The 24115-nt window shown below is 49.5% G+C and overlaps 1 protein-coding gene across 2 annotated transcripts in view; it reads right to left on the bottom strand.

The window, feature by feature from the left end:
• Positions 1 to 24115, bottom strand: part of RBM19 (RNA binding motif protein 19) — a 47756-nt gene that overhangs the window by 18678 nt on the left and 4963 nt on the right. For both annotated transcript variants that reach the window (XM_085076146.1, XM_085076147.1), the window contains exons 10-21: positions 23353 to 23553; positions 22720 to 22850; positions 22266 to 22387; positions 21625 to 21721; positions 21120 to 21230; positions 20189 to 20389; positions 19723 to 19840; positions 19422 to 19570; positions 18429 to 18489; positions 17116 to 17195; positions 16654 to 16709; positions 15570 to 15686 (exon numbers count right to left, since the gene is read on the bottom strand). In XM_085076146.1, the coding sequence (XP_084932272.1) occupies positions 15570 to 15686; positions 16654 to 16709; positions 17116 to 17195; positions 18429 to 18489; positions 19422 to 19570; positions 19723 to 19840; positions 20189 to 20389; positions 21120 to 21230; positions 21625 to 21721; positions 22266 to 22387; positions 22720 to 22850; positions 23353 to 23553 (1444 nt within the window). The remainder of the gene's footprint in view (positions 1 to 15569; positions 15687 to 16653; positions 16710 to 17115; positions 17196 to 18428; positions 18490 to 19421; positions 19571 to 19722; positions 19841 to 20188; positions 20390 to 21119; positions 21231 to 21624; positions 21722 to 22265; positions 22388 to 22719; positions 22851 to 23352; positions 23554 to 24115) is intronic.

The raw sequence follows: 24115 nt of genomic DNA on the forward strand, positions 1-24115 counted from the left end.
GTAAGGGGGACAGGGATGCTCGAGATGTCAGCAGTTGGGTGAAGGGAGAGGGAATGGGAGCTCCTGAGCTAGGGAGATGCCCACTGTGCTAGGAAAAATGGGAGATAGGAACCTTGGGCATGCTCCAATCTCTCTCTCTCTCCATAAAAAACATCTAGGGCAGGGTCTGGGGCAGCAGAATATTTGCTGAAGGAACATGAGCAGAGGGTTTGCCCAAAGGGATGTCTCAGCCTGTGAACTCACACCCAACGTGTCCCTTTTGCCACCCAAGGCACAGGAGGAGCCAGGAAGTGCCACAGGAGCAGGATGGCTCTGGCTTGAGGCTCCCAGGGAAGCTGTGCCTGGGCAGAGCTGAGAGAATTTGGCTCTTCCTTCCTCCTCAGCTCAGAGCAGTCCAAACCCCCCATGCTAGGAGAGGTGTGGAGGCACTGCAGACCTGATCCAGATCCAGAACAGCGCTGACCACCAGCACCTCCCCGGGGCTTCCAGAGGGATGGATCCCGGGAATGGGGTGGCTGGAGGGCTGAGGGAGGCCGAGGGGCACAGGGCTGACCCCAGTGGGGCCGTGCAGTGGAACATGGCCCCCCCACGGCGGCGCTAATTGGAAAGCACAACACAGCAATTACCAGCCGGGGAGCTGCGAATGAAGTGCAGAGCTCCGGCCTTTAATGTTCTCCTCTCCGGTGCCAGGCACAGGCTCACACCTCTCTTTTCCAATTATTTCTTCGGGATTTGGGGGGAGAGAGAGGCGCAGGCAGAAGGAAAACCCAATTACCCCCTGCAGTGGCAGGCTGCTGGTGCCCAGGGAAGCCGGAGGGAAGCCAGGTGCTGACGTGTTTGCTGCCACTGCAGCTGCAGCCACCATGGCCAGGTTTGTGCCAGGGACAGGCACAGCAGTGGGGATGGCAGGAGGAACAGGATGAAACTCGGCACCCAAATGACCCCAGAGCATAAGGACAAGGCAGGGAAGAAAGCAGCTTTTCCATAAGATGGCACTGAGCTGATTGAGAATGTTCTCCCCGGGGTTGGGATGGCTGCATTCCTGCCAGGACACCCCAAAGCTCCTGCTGGCACCTCAGCAGGGTGGGATTTCACCTGGAACCAGGTGTGCAGCAACCCCAAATCTCTGGTGAAACAACCCCCCGTGGAGCTGCTCACAATGAATGCAGGAAGGTTAGAGGAGGCCAAAAGCAGAGGGTTTTGTCCCAGAGAAGTGCAGAGCCTCTGGGTAGCTGCCCTGCCCATGGCTGCTCCATCCTCTGCCACAGATCCAAGGAAAATGGAGTCCCAACCAACAGCTGATCCCTGCAATCCCACGTGCGATCAGGCCCAGGAGAGGAGGGCAGAGGTGTGGAGGATGTGGCTGTGCCTGGGCTGCCCTGTCCCTGCAGGCCCTGCCAGCCAGGCTGGCACATCCCAAACTCACACCTCGCTCTCCGCGGCTTGGCACCTTCTGCTGCTGGCTGGGAGGGATGGCAAACACTGCCTCAGCAAACACTGCAGCTCCTCGTTCCTAAATGAGAACCTTTGTTTTGTGCCCAGCCAGCTTTGCTGAGGAATCAGAACAAGCCCGTGCTGGCCCTGGCAGAGTGATGATCCACAGGGCTGCAGAACAGAGAAAACTACAAACTCACTCCCTTGGCGAGTCACCCATTCCAAGCTCAGCAGAAACGCAGGGAACATCCCAGAGATGCCAGAAGGGACATTCCCTCCCCCCCTCCCTCCCTCCCAGCCAGCAGAGATCCAGCATTTCTCCATGGCATTGCTGGCTCCCAGCTCCTTTGGCAGCTTCCCTGGCTGAGCACAAGGAGGACAAGGAGATCTCTCCTCCTCACTGCAAGCTGGCTGCAGGTCAGAGGGACATCACTCCTTGGGATTGTAATTCTATCCTTCTGGCACAGGCCAGCTGGGAGGCAAGGCCTGTGCCTGCTAATTATAGGACATTATATTGCTATTAAACAGCACATTCCAGCTCGGGAGACAACACACAGCTTGCTGGGCTCAGCCTGTGCACCAGGAGGTGTCTGCACATCCTCCAGCAACAGCCCAGAGGCCATGGCACAGAGGGGACAGGGATACAGGTGGGCTCCAGAAAACCTCTGCCCTGCCTTTCCTTCTCCCCTGGTCTCCAGAAAACCCCACAGCCTCAGGCAGCTGTGACAATGGGACATTTTCTACTGTCCCAGGTTGCTCCAAGCTCTGTCCAGCCTGGCCTTGGACACTGCCAGGGATCCAGGGGCAGCCACAGCTGCTCTGGGCAACCTGTGCCAGGGCCTCACCATCCTCCCAGGGAACAATTCCTTCCTAAGTAAGGAATTTCTTCCTAAAAAATTGCAGAGCTGATCAAGGGCTCTCGGGTTGCTGAGTTCTGCAGAGCAAAGCACAACTGACACCACAAATCCATGGGATGGCTGGAGACACAAACCACTGTCCACTGCCAGAAGAGCAGAACTTCTTGGAAAACAACCCCAAAAATCCCCTCAGTGTTCCACTGATGTGCACAGAGGTCCCACTGCACAATGTCAGTCCTAAATTCCTCTCTCTGCTTTATATTCCTTCAAGAAATACTATATTCCTCCAACAAACCAGCAACAACACGTTGAAAAACTGATGCTGAAAACCTTGATCAAGGCTGCCAACCTTCTCTGGGTTGCCATTCACTGCCACCATCTCCTCCTCCTCCTCTCCTGTCCTGCCTTCCCCTCCCCAGCCCTGCTGGCAGCCCCAGGCCGCAGCTCAGGCGTGACTTCTCATCCCAAATGGCTCTGGGCAGGGATGATGTGTCCAAAAGAGACACAAGTCCTTCCCTCCCCTCCCTGCACAGCCTCAGCCCCGGGAGAATTCACTCCAACCCTTCATTTTATTCTTTTTTTCCCCTCTCACCCCCAACCAGCAAACCACAGCCCTGCCGCTCTCTCCCTCTGCACCCATTTACTGATTAGAAGGGAGAGGGCAAAAAAAAAAAAAATAAAATACAATAACGGTCCTTTTTTTCCTTTCTTCCTCCTTTAGGAAGGCAGGACCCTGGCAAATGGTTTTGCCCCTGGGCTGAGCCATGGCCAGTTCCACCCCCTGCAGGAGGGAGTTAATGGAATCCGCAGCAGAAGGTGCCTCCCGCCTCCCGCTCCAGGACTTCAGCTGACTCCAGGACGGCTAATCCCATTACAAGAAAATAACGTGGATAATTCAAGCTAATGAAATCGTTACAAGAATGTGGACAGCCAGGGGTGGACATTCAGAGCCAATTTAACACTCCTTGGTGTTGTTATCCCCAGCGCAGGAAATATCTGAAAGGAGGAAGGGAAAGGGGAAGGAGGGAGGGAAAAAAGGTTTCCTCTCCTTGTTAGCTTAAATCCTGTTAGAGAGTTCAGGAATTAATCTGGCACCTATCTCCCCTATTACCATCATCATCATCAATAATGGCTCCTTGGTCACCTCTGGAAATCAGCAGATGAAGGAACAGCAAGGCAAGGTGGGAGGGAAATCTCTGGATTCCAGAGCCAAATCAAACTGTGGTTCCTCCAGCTCTGCTGGAACCTTGGCTTGAGGGATTTAACAGCAGAGCAGGTGTCCCAGGGGACCTCCAGGCCACAGCTGAGGTGACAGCAGCAAGCAGGACAACTGATCCTTCACCCCATGCTGGACAATCAAACCACCTGCACAATCCATGTGAAAAGCCAGCAGGACACAGCCATGCCTTTCCCACGTGGATCATCAGTTTTTCCAGCTCCCTCTCCTCTCTTCTCATCTTTGTTCAGAGACCTCTGGATCTGCTGCTGCAGCAAAAGCAGGTTTTGCCTTGTGGGATTCCTTTTTCCATGCCAGCCTGGTGCTGCTGGGAAAAGCACTGCTGCCTGCTCCAAGCCATGGATCCCATCCTGAATTTTCTGGCAAAGATCTGTCCCTGCTGTCACAGCCTCCTGGGCACGTCCAAAGCCAGGCACTGACGTGTCCCCCACACTCCCTGCAATAACAGTGGTGCCTGGAATAATAGCCAGGAGCTCCACGAGATCCATTAAAAAACAGTCCTGGAGAAAGTGATCCAGCTTTTGGATTGCCCTCATTTCCCACGGAACACTCCGAGCTGAGTTCTTCCTGGATTTATCCAATTTTGGCACACATCTTCAGAAATTCTTTAGATGCCCAACAGCACAACCACTGCAAGTGCCAAGGACTACATGGACGTGGATGTGCTCCTTCCAAGGAGCTGGGAATTTCCCCCCAAATCCCATTTTTTGGTGGGCAGTGGCAAAGCAGGACCAGAGCTTTGGCCCATCTCCTCAAGATGCTGGATCAGGCTGCTTTCCCATCACTTAACAGGCTTGTTTAAAAACACAGCAAAACATTTTATCCCCTCTCGATTTATTTTCCTTAACAGTTGCTTATGAGGGACCTTATCAAAAGCGTTCTGAAATTCCAAGTAAATGAGTCATTAGGCAGGTTTTCAGAACAGTAATTAGGCCACTCCATGCCCCTGATGTATTATTTACCTGAGAAGATCTACATAATTAGGGCTCTTCTTTATAACTGGTATTACACACACTAAATTCTCCTCCAGTCTATCGTGTAATTACGCAATTAGACCTCGCACTAAACACAAACCAATCCTGAAAACCAAGCAGAAAGGGGAGAAAAAAAAAAAAAACCCCAAGCCCACAACAGTAATTATTATTTTTTAAATCCTCCATCAGCAGCACAGCAGCAAGTCTTAAAATTTTAATATCCCTCCACTTAAAGTCGTTCTTAACCAGGTGCTGCAAGCAGGTTTGGTTTCTTAATTTTGCTGCATTTCATCTGACTTTGGGAGGTTTTCATGTCGGGAGAGATTGGGTTTAAGAGGTGGGAAAAGGGGCTTTTCCCAGATTTTCCATGCTGGTGGGAGCAGCGCTGTGTCCTTGCAGCTCCTCCCAATCCCTGATTATTTCTCCACAGCTCCCGGAGGCAGCCAGGTACAGCTGCTGTGGTGTGACCGTCACACTCATTCCACCCCCAGAGCTGGAATTTCAGCGTGGAGGAAAGGAATGAGATCCCCTGGAGCACCTGCAGCAGGGGGTGGGATGTGCAGAGCTCCACCCAGCAGCCTCAGCATGGAGGGGTGGATGTGGTCAGCTCCTCATCTGTTCCCATCTTCCTCCTGCTCTGACTGCCCAGTGACATCCCAGGATATCCCTTCCCATGGGGAATCACACATTTCCTGCTCCTTGCTGCTTGACAACCCCCTGCTATTGGGATGGGGATGTTTTTTTAATCCACCTCTTGCCCTAAACCCAGTTGAGAGTGGGTGAGATCAAGGAAAAGCACCCAGAACTCCCCAACACCTCCTGGAGAAGTTACCTGTCAATTACCCACATTTATCTCCATGCTTGTAAAGATAATAATGATTCACTGGTTGGATAAAGCAGGAACATTTCCTCCTGAAATCTGACACCTCAGTGCTCACAATTCCCACTTCCCAAGGCACAGGGGAAGGTGCAGAGCTGGCACAGGGAACACCACAAAAGCTGTAAGAAGCGCCAGGTTTAAGCAGCACAGCTGGATTTGAACTCTGACAGGAGTTTGGGAGTTCATCCCAAAAGAGTTTGAGCTGCTGACTCAGAGAATTTAAAGATAACTGGTGACTGTGGGATGGAAGAAGCCATCCCAAACCAGGATAGAGGTGGAAAATCCCACTTGAATATTATTCTCCTGGGCCATCTTGCAGAGCTCTGAGTGGTTCTGGTCACAGCAGGGCTCTTGTCCCCTGTGCTGCTCTCAAATTCCCTATCCAACATCTTCCTTCTTAATCCTACTAGAATTACTATTTTTTTAATTTTTTTTTTTTTTTGCTGGGGGAGACAAAAGACATTCCAGTCTGGTGGAGAAAGAACCACCTCTATCAGGACATGAGAGAGGACAACTTCCTCCCCCCTTGGACCACACCTGGACCAAACCACCCTCCCTGGCAGCATCCCTGAGAAAACCAAACCCCAGCAGCCATAACCCCTTATATCCCAAACCTCCTGTACCCTCAATCCCTGCACAGCCTCCAACAAGAGCCTGCAATGCCTGCAGAGCCTTTCTAAGCCCCAATTCTCCCAGCCTGCAGCACCTTGCAGCACCAGGGCTTAGGAGGCACCGAGGCACTGCCCTGAGCACCACAGGGTCAGCATTTCAAAGGAACCCGCAGCTCCCACTGCGCTGGGATTTGGGGATTTATCTCTCCTGGGCTCTTTTGAAAATCCTGATCAGAGTGCAGCTCTGGTCAAAAAAAAAAAATCAGTGATGCTAAAAATAGTGCTCACAGGAGGGTCTGGTGCAAATCTCGGCTCCTGGAGGATTCTTATGAGTCAGCTCCTTTCAAAGACAAGGGGAAATTTGTACAACTAGCAGAGCAGGAAATGCAGAAGGAGCCCAAAAGTATACCCAGGGCATCCTTTGGAGAAGGCAGCCTGGCTGTTAAGCTGCATCAACAATCCACAAAAAAAAAATAAATACATATCTAATATTCAACTGTAGAACCTCCTGCACCGAGCTGGAGAATAAATATAGAAGCAATGGGGTATTTATAGGCTCACAGCTATTTTCACTGAGCCCTGCTTTAAAGAGAATCCTTAGTTAAGTCCTGTCCCTGTAAAGCTGCAGGATGACTTCGAAAAATGCCCTGATTAATTATTTTCATCAGGAGAACAGAGAAACACGGAGGGAAGATCAAATGCCCAGGGAATGTGGGAGCTGTTGTGGTGACTCAGGCACAACGAGGGTGATGACATCCCCTGAGCTCAGGTTTGGCTCTGCAGACAGAGATTTTGGGATCACTGAATGGTTTGGGGTGGAAGAGACCTCTGGAGATCACCATGCTGCCAGGAGCTCCAAGAAGCATGGCCAGGATGAGAGGAAAGGAGAGGGGATCATCCTTACAGCCACAAAAACCCACAAAACCCCCAAAACCACACCAAACAAACAAACAAAAAACCAACAAAAAACACCCCAAAAACAAGAAGAAAAAAAACCAACCCCAAAAACCAAAACAAGGAAAAAAAGGTGAGACAGGCAGCAGAGATAAGGACAACAAAAGTGGCAGGGGACAGAGCAGAATGCCACCAGAGTGAGCTCCCAGCCAGGAGGGGCTCAGCAATGCTGAGCTCCTGGGGGAGCTGTCAGGGTCCCAGCTGGTGGCAGTGAGTCCTGCAGAGGTGACAGCTCTGGCAGAGGCAGGGAGCAAACAGCAGAAAAGGGGAGAAATCCCAGAGGAGGCAAAGGCAGCTCCATCAGGCTGTGCCGCTGGTGTTAAAAAAGGAGCACAAAAAGCAGTTAAAAAGCAACTTTCAGCAGCACCCTTGCTGAGCACAGGTAGAGCAGGGCAGGCTGGCAGCTCCCCTCCCTCCCTCCTTCCTCCTTCCAGCCTTCCCTGCTACAGCAGACCCAATTTCATGGGGTTTTTGCACCAGCAGCAGGGTGGAAAATCATCATGCAGCCATCCCCAAATCCCCCTGTGAGGTGAGCAGCCCCAGCCCCACCTGGGTGGCTACCTGGGCGAGGAAAAGGGCCACAGTGAGCTTCCCAAACGGCAGCTGGGGTGGGGATTGGGGGCAGCCAGGCTCCCCCCAGCCCTGTCACCCTGCTGGCTGCTGACGGGAGAGACGGCGCAGTCCTGCGTGACAGCGGGAAATTAATATGATTTTGGGGGAAGCTGGCAGTGAGTAATGAGCAGCTGAAACACCTCATCCCCACCCCCTTCACCCCCCAGACTCTTTTAACCCTTTGGCTGCTAGCAGGGGATCAAAGAGTGGAGGAAGAGGAGAGGTGGGTTAAAGGGAGTCAGAGCAGGGTCACACAGCCTGCTGGAAGTGGATTTACAGGGTGAATTTTGGCACAAATCTCTCACTGGTGCTGCCTGTGAGCAAACCCAGATGCTGAGATTGGCACTCCTGGGCTTGGAAAAGTCAACATTGCTGCTTTTCTAAGGGAAGAAATGTCAAAACACAAAAAAGATGGGGGGTGAAGGGAGGGGGCAAACCTGTCCTGCAAACATCCCAGAGCAAGGCCCACAGACCACCCAACCAAAAAGTGATTTTCCCAGCTTCCCTGGTATCTAACAAACGGCAATGTGCTCAGAAAAAGCATCCCAGGCAGCTGCTGGGAAGTGCTGGACGCCTGGAAAGGATCAGCACCTTCCTGAGAGGACACAGCTCAGGAGCTTCCCTCCTCTTGCTGAACTGCAGCCAATTGAACATCTCCTGTCCTCTGCCAGAAAGTGCTCAGGATCCTGCTGGGGGAGCAGCAAAGAGAGGTGACAAGTCAGATGGTCACCCTGATCTGCCTGAACTCCATCTCTTCAGGAAAAAGCAGCCAGAATTCTCCTGGTGCCAGCAGCCAGCACAGCTCCTTTGGCACCAGGATGGCCTCAGGGCAGGTGAGGCACTGGGGGATGGAAACTCCTGAATTGCAATCACATCCCAAGGCTGAAAAAACCCCACAGGATTGGGAGGAAGAGAAAAGCTGCAGCAGGCTGGAGGTTCAGCAAAATGATGATGCAAACAGAGATGCAAATAAAGGCCAGGGTGGCACCGTGAGGGGAAAGCTGTGATTCATTAGAGGATTGCTCAGGAGCTCCTCGCCAAGCGAGGCTGGAAAATAACCACACAGGGGGAAAACAGAGGGGTGGTGGGGGATCAACATCAGCCTGGAGGAGCTGGAGCTGGGAAATGCAACAGACAGGGATTTTGGGAGTGAGGGAATGATCAAGGCTGCTCTTTGGGTAAAGGCTGAGACAGGAGCTCAGCTGCCCAAAGGGCCCATTTGGGGAAGAACAGGAATTAGTCACAATATAAGGCAAAAAATACCACATTTTTGCTTTCTTATACAGAGATTCACACATTTTTCTCTTCTTAATTCAGATAAAAGGAGATTTTTTAACACAAAAAACCCTGAGTGGGTTATTTCCAGGAGACAGCACAGCACCCTTTGGTTTTGCTCCCTATCCAGGACAACCTGCCCACATATCACATTTTTTTTTGCACTGAAAAAACCAACAAAAACCTCCAAGCAGAACCCCGGAGTGGCATTTGAACAAGGCATTCCAAAAGCAGCCCCTTTCCCAGCTCACTCCACCCCTCCACGCTGCTGAGCAGCGGAATTTGGGTGGAAAACTAATTAAAGTTGCCTGGGGAAGCTCGGCTGGGTGCCCTGGAGAGAGGTGCTGGGGCAGGAGAAGGGAGGAAACAGCCCAGAAATTCCCTTCATTTGCACAGGACAAACCCAGATTTAGGGTGGGCAGAAAAAGGACATGTGGAATGCAGAAAAGGGGGGAAAAATAAATATAAAAATCAAATGTGTGATGAATATTCAAACCCAAAAAAGGGATGTGCTGAAAAAAAAAATTTAAAAAATCTTCCTTCTGCTCTTGGGAAGAGCCACCTTTTAAAGCAACCTTGCCAAGATCACACAGAGTTAAACACTTCCTTATCTATGTTAAACACCTTTATGATTCAAACCGAAAAAACAGCACTGAAAACCTCTTTCCCCTCTTCCCCAACCCCATGGCTGCCTTTGGAGAGTGGCCAAATTAAAGTGGGCAGCTCCATTCCTGGACTTGGAATATCAACCCAATTCTGCTGTGTTTGGGTTTCCAGTATACAAGGAAAAGACTTGAAGAAGGGAAAGGAAAAAAAGAAAAAAAGAAAAAAAAAGAAAAACAAGAAAAACAAGAAAAAAAAGAAAAAAGGAAAAAAAAGAAAAAGAAAAAAGGAAAAAAAAGAAAAAGAAAAAAGGAAAAAAAAGAAAAAGAAAAAAGGAAAAAAAAGAAAAAGAAAAAAGGAAAAAAGAAAAAGAAAAAGGAAAAAAAAGAAAAAGAAAAAGGAAAAAAAAAAAAGAAAAAGAAAAAAAGGAAAAAAAGAAAAAGAAAAAGGAAAAGAAAAAGAAAAAAGGAAAAAGAAAAAAAAGAAAAAAAGGAAAAAAAGGAAAAAAAAAAGAAAAAAAGAAAAAAAAAAGAAAAAAAAAAAAAAGAGGTTTTTTTATGCTGTTTGACAAAGTAAGAGGAATAAAAAGAGGAATAAACCAGCCCAGCAGATCCCTGGAGCTCATGGGGCTGCTGCACATTCCTGCAAGCTGCTGCACCCTGTGTCTTCCTGTGCAGCATTCCCTGGCACTGCAATTTGGGCACAGAAACACAGCAGGATTGGGAAAAGGATGGAGCTGGGAAAAGGATGGAGCTGGGGTCAGCTGTGTGGGAGGATCCAGGTCACACCATCCAAAGGAGTGGAAGAGCAGAGGGAACAATTCCTAATTCCCTATCTCCCATCCATCCCTGCCCTCTGGCAGTGGGAAGCCATTCCCTGTGTCCTGTCCCTCCATCCTTGTCCCCAGTCCCTCACCAGCTCTCCTGGATTCCCTTTAGGCACTGGCAGGGCTCTGAGGTCTCCCTGGAGCTTCTCCTCCCCAGATGAACAGCCCCAGCTCTCCCAGCCTGGCTCCAGCCCTGCTCTGCACTCATCCCAGCAGCTCCTTGTCTTGTGCTCCCCTTGCAAACCAAAGCAACACTAAAAACAACCAGTGGGGTTGAGCTCTTCAGCCAGACAGAGGGAACCATCAACCAGGCAGCTTCCTTTTTATTTTCCCCAAAAAACCCCTCAAAAAACCCCAAAAAACCCCATCTGAAGATGCAATTTTGGCAAGAACCTTCAAATAGCATGGGGGAGGGGGGGGACAGGGCCCTGCAGCCAGAGGGTGACAGGGACAGAGGTTTTCCAATCCAGAGCAGCCCCCAGAGGCAGCCAGGCTGCTCCTGAGGCACCAGCAGCCCAGCACAGCCCCTGCATCCCCATGAGGAGCTGGAATCCAGCATTAATCCATGGATTCCACATCCTCTGGGCCATCCCTGGCACCTCGGGGTGCAGCCCTGCCCCTGGGGCTTCTGTGCCACAGCTCCAGTGTGGGGCTGAGCCCTGGAAAGCCGGGATTTAATTCCAAAAATGGGACTGCTGTTATCCCAAAGGATAGGCCAGAAGCAGGCATGGGAACACAGCCCTGCACAGCCACTCAGGACAGCCCTGGCACCCCAGGGGCTGCAGCAGGAGCCTGGGCAGAGCTCTGGAGATCTCATGGATCCATTTATTCCCTGAAGGACACGATTTGGAGATCCCACTGAGCACCAAACCCACCTCAGGGTCCTCCTTCCAGCTGGCATTGCTGAAAAACACACTAGTTCCTGCTCCCAGGGCTGTTTCCTGCTCCTGCTCCCAGGCAAAATTCATATTTCCACAGTCCTTCCAATCCTCAGAGGAAGCCAAAAAAGCTGGGGTCCAACCCCCAGATGCTGCAGGGTGCCCACAGGGTGCAGCTGATTCCTTCCTGCTTCTCCCAGACTCATTTTTGGCCCCCTGGGACAAGCAGAGGTGGCACTGCAGAGGAGCTCAGGGATTCCATTCCCCTGCTCTGTCCTGGCTCTAATATCTCCTCCTGGCTTCTCCCAAAGCTCACCCACACCCCCAGCAGGCCCTCCCAGCCCAGGGAGATCTCACAGGGATTCCAGGAGCTCTCCCCCCATCCTTGGGCCATCAGAGACAAAATCCAAGCAGCAGCAATCAGTTTGGAGCCATTTCTAGCACATCTGAGCTTCTCCAAGTGAAACCAGCAATCCTGACTGTCTGTTTGCATGGAATGCTCTAATTAATTCTGCCCAGCACTTGCTTAAACTCACATGTTTATGAAGGGACTCATCTTTTTTTTTTTTTTTCCCCTCCCCTGCCTCTCACCAGCACAGATTTTCCACATCTTCAGCAGGGCAACGTTAGGCTGGGAAGGAGAAATTGGCTCCAGTCATGTAGGCTCCATTACTGGGAGAAAGGTGTGAACAGCAAGCATGTCTGGCAGCTGGATTCATTATCCCACCGTGTCCTTTATAATGGGAAATGAAAAGCCCATTCTGATAACTACACTTTATTATAATAGGTCAGAAGAAGTGAAAGGCATCATCTTATAAAATTAACTTCATAAAGACTGCCTTAAAAAAAATAAAAAAAAAAAATCTCTCTCTGCCAGTTTATCCACTGCATCTCCCTGCAGAGATTTTTTTTTTTTTCTTCTCCTAGGAAGGAGTGACTCCCAAGCCTTGTCCCACTGGTTGTCTTCACTTTTCCCCTCCATCAGAAGGAATGGATCTTTTTCCTCCTAATCAGCCCCAGACACTTGTTTTGCCAGATGCAACAAATGCCATGTCTTTGTCAAGACAGAAAACAGTCAGCAGAGGAGTTAAAATTAAAACAGACACCCCCTAAGGTCTCTGCAAGGAGCAGAGTTACTTCCTTTGCAGGCAAGTCAGAATATGGAGATAAATACAGCTGATAACCTGGTCTCTGCTCTGCAATACCTTGCAACTGCTTTCCTGCTCAATTTTAGTCTCCCAAGTGATGATAATTCTGTGATTGAACAGCTCTGTGCAACGGGTTTGACTGCAGTTCCCACAGGTGAAAGGCAAGGCATGGCCAGAGGGACAATAAAATCCCTTCCTCACTCAGGGCTGCCAGCTGACCTCACTCTGAATTTTGCCTACCACAGCTAATTAGCAGGGGAGGGCTGGAAATAATTACTGCAAATTTAGGAGAAATCACAGAGCAAATGAAAAGTTCTCAGGTATATTCTGCAAAGAAAAGGAGGAACAACTCCAAAAATGCATCCCTTGGTGGGACAAGCATCAGTTCTGCCAAACTCTAAGCACACCCTGCACTGTGTTTATCCCTCAGATTGGACAGGAATCTTTTAAGAAATGTTTTTCTGAATATTTTCTGAAAATTTTCTGAATATTTTCTGAATATAATCCTTCCTCCTTTGAAAAAAACAAAACACACATCTCCTCAAAACACGATCAACCACCTGAGAACAGCCTGATTTTTGATATTCACAGAGCTGGTGCAGCCAGGGGGAAGGAGGATGGAAAGGGATGCTCTGAAACAATTGGAACTTCCAATGAAGGCTGTGTGGATCTCGTGTGATAGGTTCTTAAAGGAGCCCAATTTTCAGAAATTGCCAGGGCTCCAATCTGTGAAAATGTGGCCTTTCACAGATCTCCAATTCAGCTCGAGTTCCTTCTGAAGAACAAAAAGAAAAAAAAAACAAGTCTGGCCATGAAAGCCCCACAATTTGGTAGCAAAAAATTAGCAGCCTTCATGGGATAGCAATCCCTTTGTCTCTCCTCCCCTAACTGTGCCTCTTGGGAAAGAACTAAACACCGTTTTACCTTTTGTTATTTTTCCAGGTAGTAAAGAGAAGAGGAGAACCTCATCAAGAACAAAAACGGGTGGGAAAAAAACACACACCCAACAAAAGCTAAATCTTCACACCTCGCCCAAAAGCAGCCCCTATAATTGAACAGCATTTCTCCCTCTGAAGATGATAACACCTAGCTTTGAGAGGAAAGAATAAATAAATCCCTTGAGGGTGCAAGAGAGGCCAGAAGCTCCAGGAGGAGGTGACAGGACAGCTCTGGATGTCACCCCCAGCAAAGCCACTGGGGCTGGCTGGGAGATGAGTTGAATCCTGCTGCTGCAAAAGGATTATTTTGCAGGCAGAGCTGTTGATCAGAGCATTGCTGACTCCCCTGAAGCACCTTCACCAAGCACCACCTTTCTCCAGTCTGAGAAACAGGACTTGGCAACCCCAAATTCCAAAATGAAGGAGTTCCTCCAGGATGCTGCAGGAACACAGACAATGTGCAGGGCAAGGCTGAGCATTTACACCACAGATCCATAAAACCAAAAATATCCAAAAGTGTAAAACCAGCCAGGGCAGGGATTCCCTGAACTGCCAGGGGATTTTTCAGGCTGAGCAGCCTTAAAAACCCACTCTTCAGAACAGCCAGCTCCCTTGTTTTGCTGTTCCAGGGTCATCACACCTCCTGTGGGGCCATTTGAGAAGGGGGACAGAGCCCCTTGACAGAGCTCAAAAATGGAAGTATTTGTTTGGGGGAATAATGTATATACATACATACCACGTGTTATGGATATATTTGAAAATACATTGGCATAAAATATGCATTTTTCTGGGTTAATACACACCGAGTGGCCTGGCAGTGCCCAGGCTGGCTGTCCCTTGCTGTCCCCAGCCAGGCTTTCCTGGACAGGCTAAGAGTGCCCCCTGCAGCCCTGCCAGCCCTTCCACTGCCAAAGGACTGCTTGCCATTCCCAGTAAATCCCCAACAAAAGGCAAACTAACACAGGGTCCTAAATGCAGAGAGAGCCAAAGCTCCAGAGCAGAGACAGCTGATTTAAAGCACAAACAAAGCCATCCAGGAGGGCTGGGAATGCTCTGTCCTGCCTGCTTGGAGCTGCTGCAGAGGGCAGGAGGGATGGCAGGGGTGACAGCAATGTGAGTCCCCCGAGCTGCTGGTTGTGCTTTGAGGCTAAATCCCCAATCTCTGAACACCCCAGGGAAATGAAAGGGATGCTCTGGCACCAGCTGGAAGCTGCACGTTCCCTGCAACATCCATCAGATGTTCCTCTGCCCCTCCTCTGCACAGCTCTGAGGTGCTAGACAAACAGGAGGGAAAACAACCACACCAGAAACCAGAGCAAAAGCCCCCCACAGTGCCTGTGTTTGTGATGTCCAAAAGCTGCCAGAGCTTCCAGCTGAACCTCAGTCCCAGCTTTGCTGCCTCGAGCTTTGGGAGGGTCAGGAGCTGAGGGTTGGGATTTCAATCAGCACAGCTCCATGGGATTGGGAAGCCCAGGGGGCTCTGCCTGGATCTCTCAGGGGGGAATTGAAGCAAGAGCATCCAAGCTGCACAGCAGAAGGAAAGACTTTAGCTCTTCTAGAGGGATTTTGATGTTGTGATCATCATCAGCCCTGTCCAAGAGCCAAGTCGTGGTTTGCCTGAAATCCCCAGAATTCATCCCAAATCACAGAGCTTTCTGCACACCCTGCAAGGAAACAAACCCCTAGGCAGGCAGGAATCACCTCTTTCCCAGCATCACACACAGATAAAGGAGGTGGAATTCCACCAGCACAGGGGAACACAAATCACAGCCAGGCGCTTTTCACAGCACGGTCTGAGGAGTTTCAAAGGGTTAAAAAATTCCTCAACTCCCTCCTTTTGGAAAGAAACACCACAAAAGCAGCCAGTTCCTGCTAGGACAGGGGACACAGAGGCCACCTGCCAGCACAGGATGCTGTGGGTGGGAGTTGTCACCCTGATTTTGGAGATGAGAGCTGGAAAAATCCCTGCAAGCCACCAGCAGAGCAGGGAGCACTTGGGAAAGTGAGCAAAACCACCTTTTTTTGGGATGGATTGCTACTCTGGGAGCAGCAGAGATGGTTTTCCCCTCACAGAGTTTCACTGATTTCTCAGGATGGAGCAAGGGTTAACAAACCCCAGCACCAAAAGCTGAGGACACACAGATCACCCCAAAATCCCTGCCCAGAGCTCAGCAGCATAACCTGCCAAGCCGTTTGTCTTCACATGCAGCAAAATCCTTGTTTTCTTCCACAAAGACAACAAAATTCACAATATTTACAACCTGAGAAGCATGAAAACCACACCAACTCCACTCCCCAAAGGCACAAATCCAATCCACAGAGCCACCAAAGCCCTTTCCTACCTGAAGAGCTCCCTGATTTCCCTGGCAGTGGCTTGGAAAGGGATGTTCCTGACCAGGATCTTGGAAGTTTTCTGCTTCTTGACAGTTTGTTTCTTCCTGGCTGATTTCACAGCAGGCCTGGGAAGCCAGAAGGAAGAGCAGGTTAAAAAAACACAGAGCAGCAAAATCCCTTTGAAATTTGGCTCCTTCAGGATTTGGGATGTGGGAAAAACATGAGGCAACAGCAGCTCACATAGGAATCCTTGCTGCTGACAGTGGAAATGCCACACAGGACACCAGGAAGGAGCAAATTCCAGGGATTTAAATCCTGAAAATTAAATAGTCCATCTTGCTCCAGCTGAAATCCTGAACTCACATTTGCCACTGACTCGTGTTTTGTCACCAAATCTTGTCCATTAAATTGTCAGAAGAACACACTAATGAATATATTTTTTAAAATTAGCTTAATGTAAGCTAATTCAGATTCTTTTTCTTGCTGGCTTATAAAACATCAAATGAAATTTTGTAACAGAGCATTTTTTTTTTTTTTTTTACCTCAGGAATTGCATTGCATTTGGACAAGGTCAGAATTGACCTAAGACAAAAGACAGCAGCTTATTTCCTATAGCAAAGCACTTCCCTTTGTGGGCTGGAAACCTTCTGAAGGGATTTTCAAAAATCAAACTGGATAAAAATGATTTCTGGAACTGAAATACAATTGATATACCAAGTGCAGACCCAGGGAGCTGTCAGGTTGCTTGTGGTCCTCAGGAACCAGATCTTCAAACAAATTTTGACATTTAACACATCTCACCTCCAGGAGGGTTTCCAGAGTATTTAAAGGATAATGTTTAGGTGCCAACATTCAAACATCTGGATTCATTTGCAACTTTGCATTTAGAATATTCTGTACTAAGAACTAGGAAATAAACCCTAAAAACCAAGACTAATTCCAAGTAAATTCACCCAAAAATAACCATCTCCTCTGCCCAGAAAAACTGAGGGAAACCCAAACTGTTTTTTATCAAGAAAGAAACCTGATTTTGACTTGATCAGAAGAAGCTACCAAACATTATTAAATAAATGTTACAGAGGTGAGCCTGACCTGACAGCTCTCTCTGAAAGTTTGACTTCCACTTTATGGCCATCTATGGTGCAGCCCTAGGAGTTAAAACACAGAAACAACAAGGAAAAAAAGACATAATTAATATAAATAAAAGAGTTAGAAGTCAAAGCAGCACTAGATAAACATGAAGCAGAATTTGTTCTCACTGGGAGCAGGAATCTGGATCTCTCTACAAAAGGCACCAGGCAGGAAAACTCATTCAAATTCCATCCTTTTGCATTTTTTGGGATTTTCACACTGAATCACCACTGGGAACCACTTTTCCATGGACTTATCCTTTATCAAATCCTCTTCCCTCCCAAAGCCACCCCATTTTAGAGGCTTCTCCACCTACCCAGTGCAACTCCCAGCACTGACATCCCCAGCTCCATCTGGAACTGCCAGCTTCCCCCAAATCTCTGGGATTGGACAGAATTCCAGCCTGGCAAGGCTGAAGCTCACCTGCAGCCTGCGCAGAGCTTTCTGGGCACTCTCTGGCTTCTTGTACTCCACAAACCCAAAGCCCATGGAAAGCAAAGTGCCTGCCAGAAAAGAAAGGGGGTTTGTTAAGAAAATACTAACAATATAAGATATAAACCAAACCAGGAGCAAGCACTGATGGCCAAAACTGGGGGGATAAAAATGGAATGTCCACAGGAAAAGGGCCAGGCTGCCCACTCCTGGATTGGATGCTCCTCATGAGCAGCCCTGGCTGGGTTTTTTGAGCAAGGCTTTGGTTTTGGTGCTGATATGAAGAGAAAAAAGATGTTGCACACAAAACTGATTTTTTTTTGCTCAGCATCATCTCAGTGAGACTTCCTCAAATGAAACTCCAAGTCCTGCAAAGCCACTGCTGCTCACAGGGGAAGTGATTCCATCATGGAGACATAAATATTCCACAATCTGGAGTGGACAATTGCCACTTCCATGATGAAGGAGTCTTCCCCTCCCTGCACAGCCCAGGTTTGCAGCACCTGAAGTCACACCACAGCCCTGAGGAACGTACTGGCTAATCCAGAGCCATAATTAAGGGATGATTGATAATGAAGGGAGAAAAGAGCCCATTTTCAACCCCAGAACCTCAGTGGTTGCAGTGTAGAAAATCCCCACAGTGCTAGAAGGGATCAGTGGTGTAAGCTTAGCCCACACTCCTGGACAGACCCACCAGAACTGAAGAATTCCCTTTATTTCTTTATCTCCCAGTGGATCTGACTTTTCAAATATCCCACGAAAGCTCTGCCAAGGGGAAATCCCACAGAGATTTCCCAGAGAGAAGGCACAGCCCCTGCAGTCAGCACCTCATCCAACTCCAAGAAGTGAGCAGAGCCACCACAACAGGCACAGCCACTCATCCCCACAGCCTGGGGGCTCAGGGCTGGCAGGGAGAAGGCAAACCAAACCCACTCAGCTCAGCTCTCAGGCAGGCAGCCTCGAGCATCTGGGATAACTCAGGGCTTGAATCATTGTGGGGTATTAGCTCCTTTCAGCCTGCATCCCACTCTCTTCTGGGATCCTGAAGGAGTCTGCCTTCCCCATCTCAGCATCTCAAGAGAAGGCCACGTCTCCACAAATCCCACAATGGAGTCTAACCCCCCTAGACAGAGCCCCAGGGTGGGTTTGGAGCTGCTTGCAGCCATTTCAACACTTGTGGAAGCGCTGAGGATTTTGCCAGCGGGGACACGAATGCTCAGCCAGATGAATGCTGAGGCAATGCCACACCTGAGCCCCTCAGCAACCAGCCCAGGGAAGGAACTGAACAGCAGCAGCTAGAGTACCTGCTTTGTCTTTCTTCTTGGATATGGTGCAGCTCTTCAGGGCTCCCACTTTGGAGAACGTCTGCAAGAATTGGGACACGTGATTCGGCTCCCTTTGTCACAGGCTTGAGTGACAAGGTGGCCCTCGTGCACACAGCCCACCCCCCAGCACAGCCCTCACAGGCTCAGCAGCTGAGCCTTCCCTCATGAAATTATCTCTGTACAAATACACACACAGAAAAAAAAAGGGTTTTAAAGATAGCAAAACGAGGGTTCACAGGAATTCCTCTGTCGTTGCTCAGAAACAGCACAGGGAGCTGAGGTGGCTCTGCAGGAACACTGGATTACAAAATGCCCTCAGCCAGGTAGAGGCCTTAAGGGTGGGTGATGTCACTGTGATGTCCCCAGAACACAGCTCTGCCCAAAAATGTGGGGCTAGAGGACAACAAGTTATTTATTTGACTCTCCTGCAGAGCTAGAAGGCAGAAATAGAACACAGGACAGACAAATCCCAGCCCTCCTCTGGAGCAGAGTCTCTCCACACTCTCAAAGGTCCAGCATTCTCAGGCCATGGAATGTGGCATTTTTACAGGGCTACAAGAAGTGGCAGAGATGGGAACTCCCAGCTGCTTTCCCTCATTTTGCTATTAACACCCACAGGATTTAAGGAATGCCACACTCTCTCCCAGGTGCTCTGCAGAGGTGAAGCAGCCTGAGGTCAGCAGAAGCTGAGATGAAAAGCACAGCCCTGAAATCCTCATTGATTGATTCAGTGCCTCACACCCGAGGCAGTGTCAGAGCTGCAGCAGTGCTATCACAGAAAGCACGGGAAATCAGCAATGTTAGAAGATTTCCTACTGCCTCCACCTGTCTCTAGGTGGAATTAAACCTCACCACAACAGCTCCACATGCATTTGTCTCAACTGACATCTGAAGTGATGTTCTCAGTGCTCTCCCATCTCCCACCAGGCCATACTGACTGCAGTTCAACTCTTTTTTGCCTTTACTGCTCACCTCCTTCAGTGTGTCTTCTGTGGTGGCAAAGTTCAGGTTTTTGATGAACAAGGTACACCCAGGAATATTTTCTTCTTCCTCCTCCTCATCTTCTTCCTCTTCCTCCTCTTCCTGTGCTGCTGCTTCCTCTGAGTCTTTTACAGCTTCACCTGAAACGAGAAGAATGAACCTTCCTTTGCAAAATTTGGGGGGAGAAAGGTGGTGCATTTAGGGAGGGAAGATCAGTCCTCAGAGTGGGAAGTCACCCAGACAAAATATATCCTGGGGCAGAGAAACAGTTCTTATCCCCAGCAAGTCTTACCTGCTCCCAGCCCTGCTTCATCCTCCTTTTTGGGACACCCAGCAGTTTTTTTCTGAGGGGTTGGGCTGAGGAAAACACCCATTGGAGCCCATTCCAGATACAATGGCACAGAATGGAACTGTGAAGAGAAGACAGGAGAGAAATGAGGAGTGAAAGGTGGGGCTTGAAGGAAAAACTTGTATTCGCCTTACTCTGTAATGGCAAACAGCAGTGGGAAAGCTGAGGGACCTTTTCAGGTGACTAAACTATCACAGAGGGATCCAGCCTCACACAGGGCAGTGTGTCACACTCCTGGATTGGGAAAGGGAGAAGAAACCCTCCAGATGTGTCCCTGTCCTCTTCTGCAGGCTGAGCCCTGCTCTGCATCTCCCTCAATCCAACAGACAGAGCTTGGGAACAGCAGCAGCTCTGGGATAACACAATTCCCAACCTCACTGCCCCTTCTGCAGCTCCCCACCTCACCCACCTTGGAGTAGGCCAGCCTGGTGAAGGCTTGCTTGGCCTCAGTTGGCTCCAGGAACTCCACGATGGCAGTGATGCCCCCCTCGGGCAGCAGCACCCTGCCCAGGCCGCCGTGGTGCCCAAAGAGCTCCTCCAGCTCCGTGGCACTCGTGCCAGCCGGGAGGTTCTTCACCAGGATCACCGTCTTGCTCCTCTCCCCTGCAGCCTGGCACACACAGCAGGGAAAAAAGGGGAAAAAAGGAGAGATAAAAGAGCAATTCCAGGGATTTTCTGGCTGGAGGTTTCAGATCCAGCATGCTGTGTTCTCCCTCTCTCTGTGTTGCTCCATTTCATGATCCAAAAGGATCAAGTTTATAAAACTTCCTGTAAGATCCACAGCCCACTGCAACCTCCCAGCTCCACAAATGCTCATGGATGGAGGTTTGTGATGCCTTAAGGATGTTTAGCTTCTATTTTTCATGTATCTGTAGTTCTGGTGTGCAGCTCTAGGCTCCATATAAAGTGCTAAAAACCTCTGTTCTCAGCATGTTAGACAAAACCATTGCTCTCAGTAGAAAATCCAAGGACACTTTGCTGCCTCAGAGCCCCAAAATATGCAAACAACAGCAAATTGGGGGAGCAGGCTTGGGATAATTGACATCATCATCTGAAGGTGTAATTGGAGAATTGAGGCCCAATATGTTAATGGACAGAACTTATAAAACATGAAGAACTCATGACTCAGTGTCCATTTTGGGTGCAGCCTCTCAAGTAGGCTCTGTCTGCCCTAAATCCACCTTAAAGGCCTTTAATAAATTAATCTGCTTGTTATTCTCCTAACTTTGTCTGGCCTCTATTTCACCAGGGAGGGTTCAATCCTGCAAGATGGTGAGGATTTACTTCCCAATTTCAAAGAGAGATGAGAACAGCAGGACTGGACCAGGCAGGTCTCTCACCTGGCTGAAGGAATCCAGGCTGACTCCATTCTCCACGAGGAACCGGCGGATTTCCTGGACCAGCTCTGTTTCTCCCAGAGCCACTCTCACTGCCACGCTGTCTTTGCCCTCCTGAAAGCAAGAATTCAGTCACCAGAAATAGCAACAAAGGAAATGGGGAAGGCAGCTCAAGGACAAAATGCTCCAAGCTCCTCTGGAGCTGCTGGAAGTTTTGCTGTTGCAGTCTGAACACCTCCCAAAGTAAAACACAATTTACAGACAGGATCTGAGCTTTAGGGTGTAAATTCCCATCAGCTTCTAGTTATGTAGAAATGATTAATTCAGGCACAGGAAGGAGTGGGAAGGAGGGCTGGGAACCAGGGAATCAACAGGCTCAGACCCCACAGACCTGGGTGGTGCTCATGGATAGACTGAAGCTTTTGCTCTACAAGCCTAGGAACGCCCTGACCCCAAAACCAGGCAGGGAAGGGATGTCCCACCCCAGCTGATCCCTAATCCAACTCACAGCATCCAGCACTTGGCTCTTGGAAGCGTTGTACTTGTGAGCCATGGCATCAGCCACGGCGTTGGTTCCCACAAACAGCGTGTTCCAGTTGTGGGAGCTGCAGGGGGAAACACAGCCAGGGTCAGTCATGGGGCACTTCAGCCAGAAATCCTGGGAAAAAGCAGCTCTGAGGGCAGGCAGGGTGAAGGGAGAGAGGAAAAAGGGTGGAATATCCTTAAATAAGGGACAGGATGAGGAAGACATGGTTGTACAGCAAGCAAAAAGGCAGCTGAGCTCTGCTCAGACACTTCTTTCAAATTAATTTGTCACACAGCAAGAAAAAGTTGGTACAAGCTTTAGCTTTACAAGGTGGCCAAGCAGAGGAGAAAGGCCCAACTGATCTGAAACCACCACCCTAAAGAATTACAGAATCAGAGAAATAACTAGAGAAATAATTCATAAACAAAGCCATCAAACCCCTGTTTCTCTCCATTTCTACTGCTCACGGAGCTACTGGGACAGAGAGTCAGGTAGGAAGGGAGAAAGGAAACAGAGCTGCACAGCAAATGTTTTATCCACTTTTGGGAATGTTTTATCAACTTTTGGGAATGTCTACAAACCCCCCACATGCATTCCTGCCAGATTTACAGCTGGTGCTGTACCTGGCACTGTTGGCTTTGTCTTTGGCCTCTTTGCGCTTTTTGTAGGAGGAAGAATCCTCTGCATCTCCGTCTTCTGTTTTTTCCTTTTTGATTGTGGAGGGTAAAAGATGCATCATTCTGCCCTGCAAGACAGGAAGGAGAGGTCCAGCAGCTCTGGAATAATCCACAGAAGCCCATGAACTAAGCAGAGTTCATGGAGGAAATTTTCTGGCACCTTTCCTGGTTAAAGAGGTTAGGTGGGAAGAAGGAATTTTGCTTCCCAAAGGACCTGCAAGTCAGAGTGGCCACAATTCAAGAGTGATTTGGAGGTCTTTCCCCACCTGTACCAGGATTTTGCTGTCTACAAGGCTTTTCAAACCCACAAAAAGCACAGCAGAAGAGGCTCAACCTTTTCACCAAAGCCCAGAAGCAAACTTTGGCCACATTCCTAACAAATTCCCACTAGCTGCTGTACCTGGAACACCTGCCCATCCAGCTCTGCCAAGGCCTTCACAGCATGCTCAGGCATCATGTAGGTGATGAAAGCAAATCCTTTGGGTCTCTTGGTCAGTTTGTCGATGGGGAAGTGGATCTCGGAGAGAGGTCCTGCGGGAGGCAAGGCTGGCTGGTGACAGATGGCACTGCCCAGCTCTGAAGTGCCACCTCCTGGCCACAGCCAGGCATGAGGGCAGAGCAGCTCTGGGAGGCACCAGTCCAGCCAGGAGCTGCAGAGGGACAGGGTGGGCACAGCACCAAGCCCAGGTGGGGCAGATCAGGGGCTCTGCCAGGTGACACAAACCAGGCAAGCTCTGAGCAGCTGCATTTACCTTCAGTCAGGGACAAACACTCCCACATTCCCAGGATGCCAAGAGAACATTAAATTCCCCTTAAATTCAAGGTTCCACTAGGCATTCCAAACACAACTTTGGGGTGTAACTCAAGGATTCACCTCTCACCCATCAGTCTCCTGCCAAGCAGGCTCCCATTATCCCACCAGGCAGTAAGATGATGACAGCTGGGCTATATCCAAGAGCTCTGTCCATTCCCACCCAGCAGGAAAACCTCTGAATAAAGGGAAGATTTGCCCTGCAAGCCACAGCAAACTCACCATACTTTGAGAAGATCTTCTCCAAGTCCTCCTCAGTGCTGGTGAAAGGGAGATTCCTGACAAAGAGTCTCCCTGATTCAGACAAGTCCTCTTCTTCCTCATCATCCCTCAGCTGTCTCTGCCACGGCTGGCTGGCAGGTTTTGCTGGAAGGGTTTCTTTTGGGGTGTTCTTGCAGCGGGAAACCTCCACACAGCGTCCCCCTAATCCCAAACACACACACAGAGGGATGCTGGCTGCTTCCCAAGGCCAGGGGCAAACACCAACAACATGAAAAGAGCCCAGGTTTGGAGCAGTGACACAATTACAGCCCCACAGGCTCTGAGCAGGACTCAAAAATAAAGGGGAGGTGGGTGCTGCAAGAGATGGGTTCATAAAAATCAGGGTGGCAACAGTTCCCTTTCCTTTCAGAGAGCTCCAGCCTGCTCCAAGCAGCTATTCCCATTCAGAAAATAGAATTTCAGCAGTTCCTCTAAGGGTTAGGCCAAGCCCAGGGATCCAACACACTGTCTGTACAAAGCTGGCCTCAATCACCACCATTTTTGTCCCCAAAACCACCTCCAGCACATGGCAAAACACGAGGACCCCAGAGCACCACTCCTGGATTATCCCACGTGGGCTGAGCTGAAGAACAACAACCCCCCCAGTTTTTCCCAGTTTTCTGCCTGGGAAAAGCTCCAACCCCAGGAGCTGCTAGTGCAGGGAGCACTCGAGCAGCTGAGCTCTCTCGCTGCCGTGGGCAGCAGCAAAGAGGAACAAACAGCC

This window comes from Lichenostomus cassidix, chromosome 15 (assembly GCF_008360975.1).
Source record: "Lichenostomus cassidix isolate B80296 chromosome 15, HeHo_3.0, whole genome shotgun sequence".
NCBI classification, from domain to species: domain Eukaryota; kingdom Metazoa; phylum Chordata; class Aves; order Passeriformes; family Meliphagidae; genus Lichenostomus; species Lichenostomus cassidix.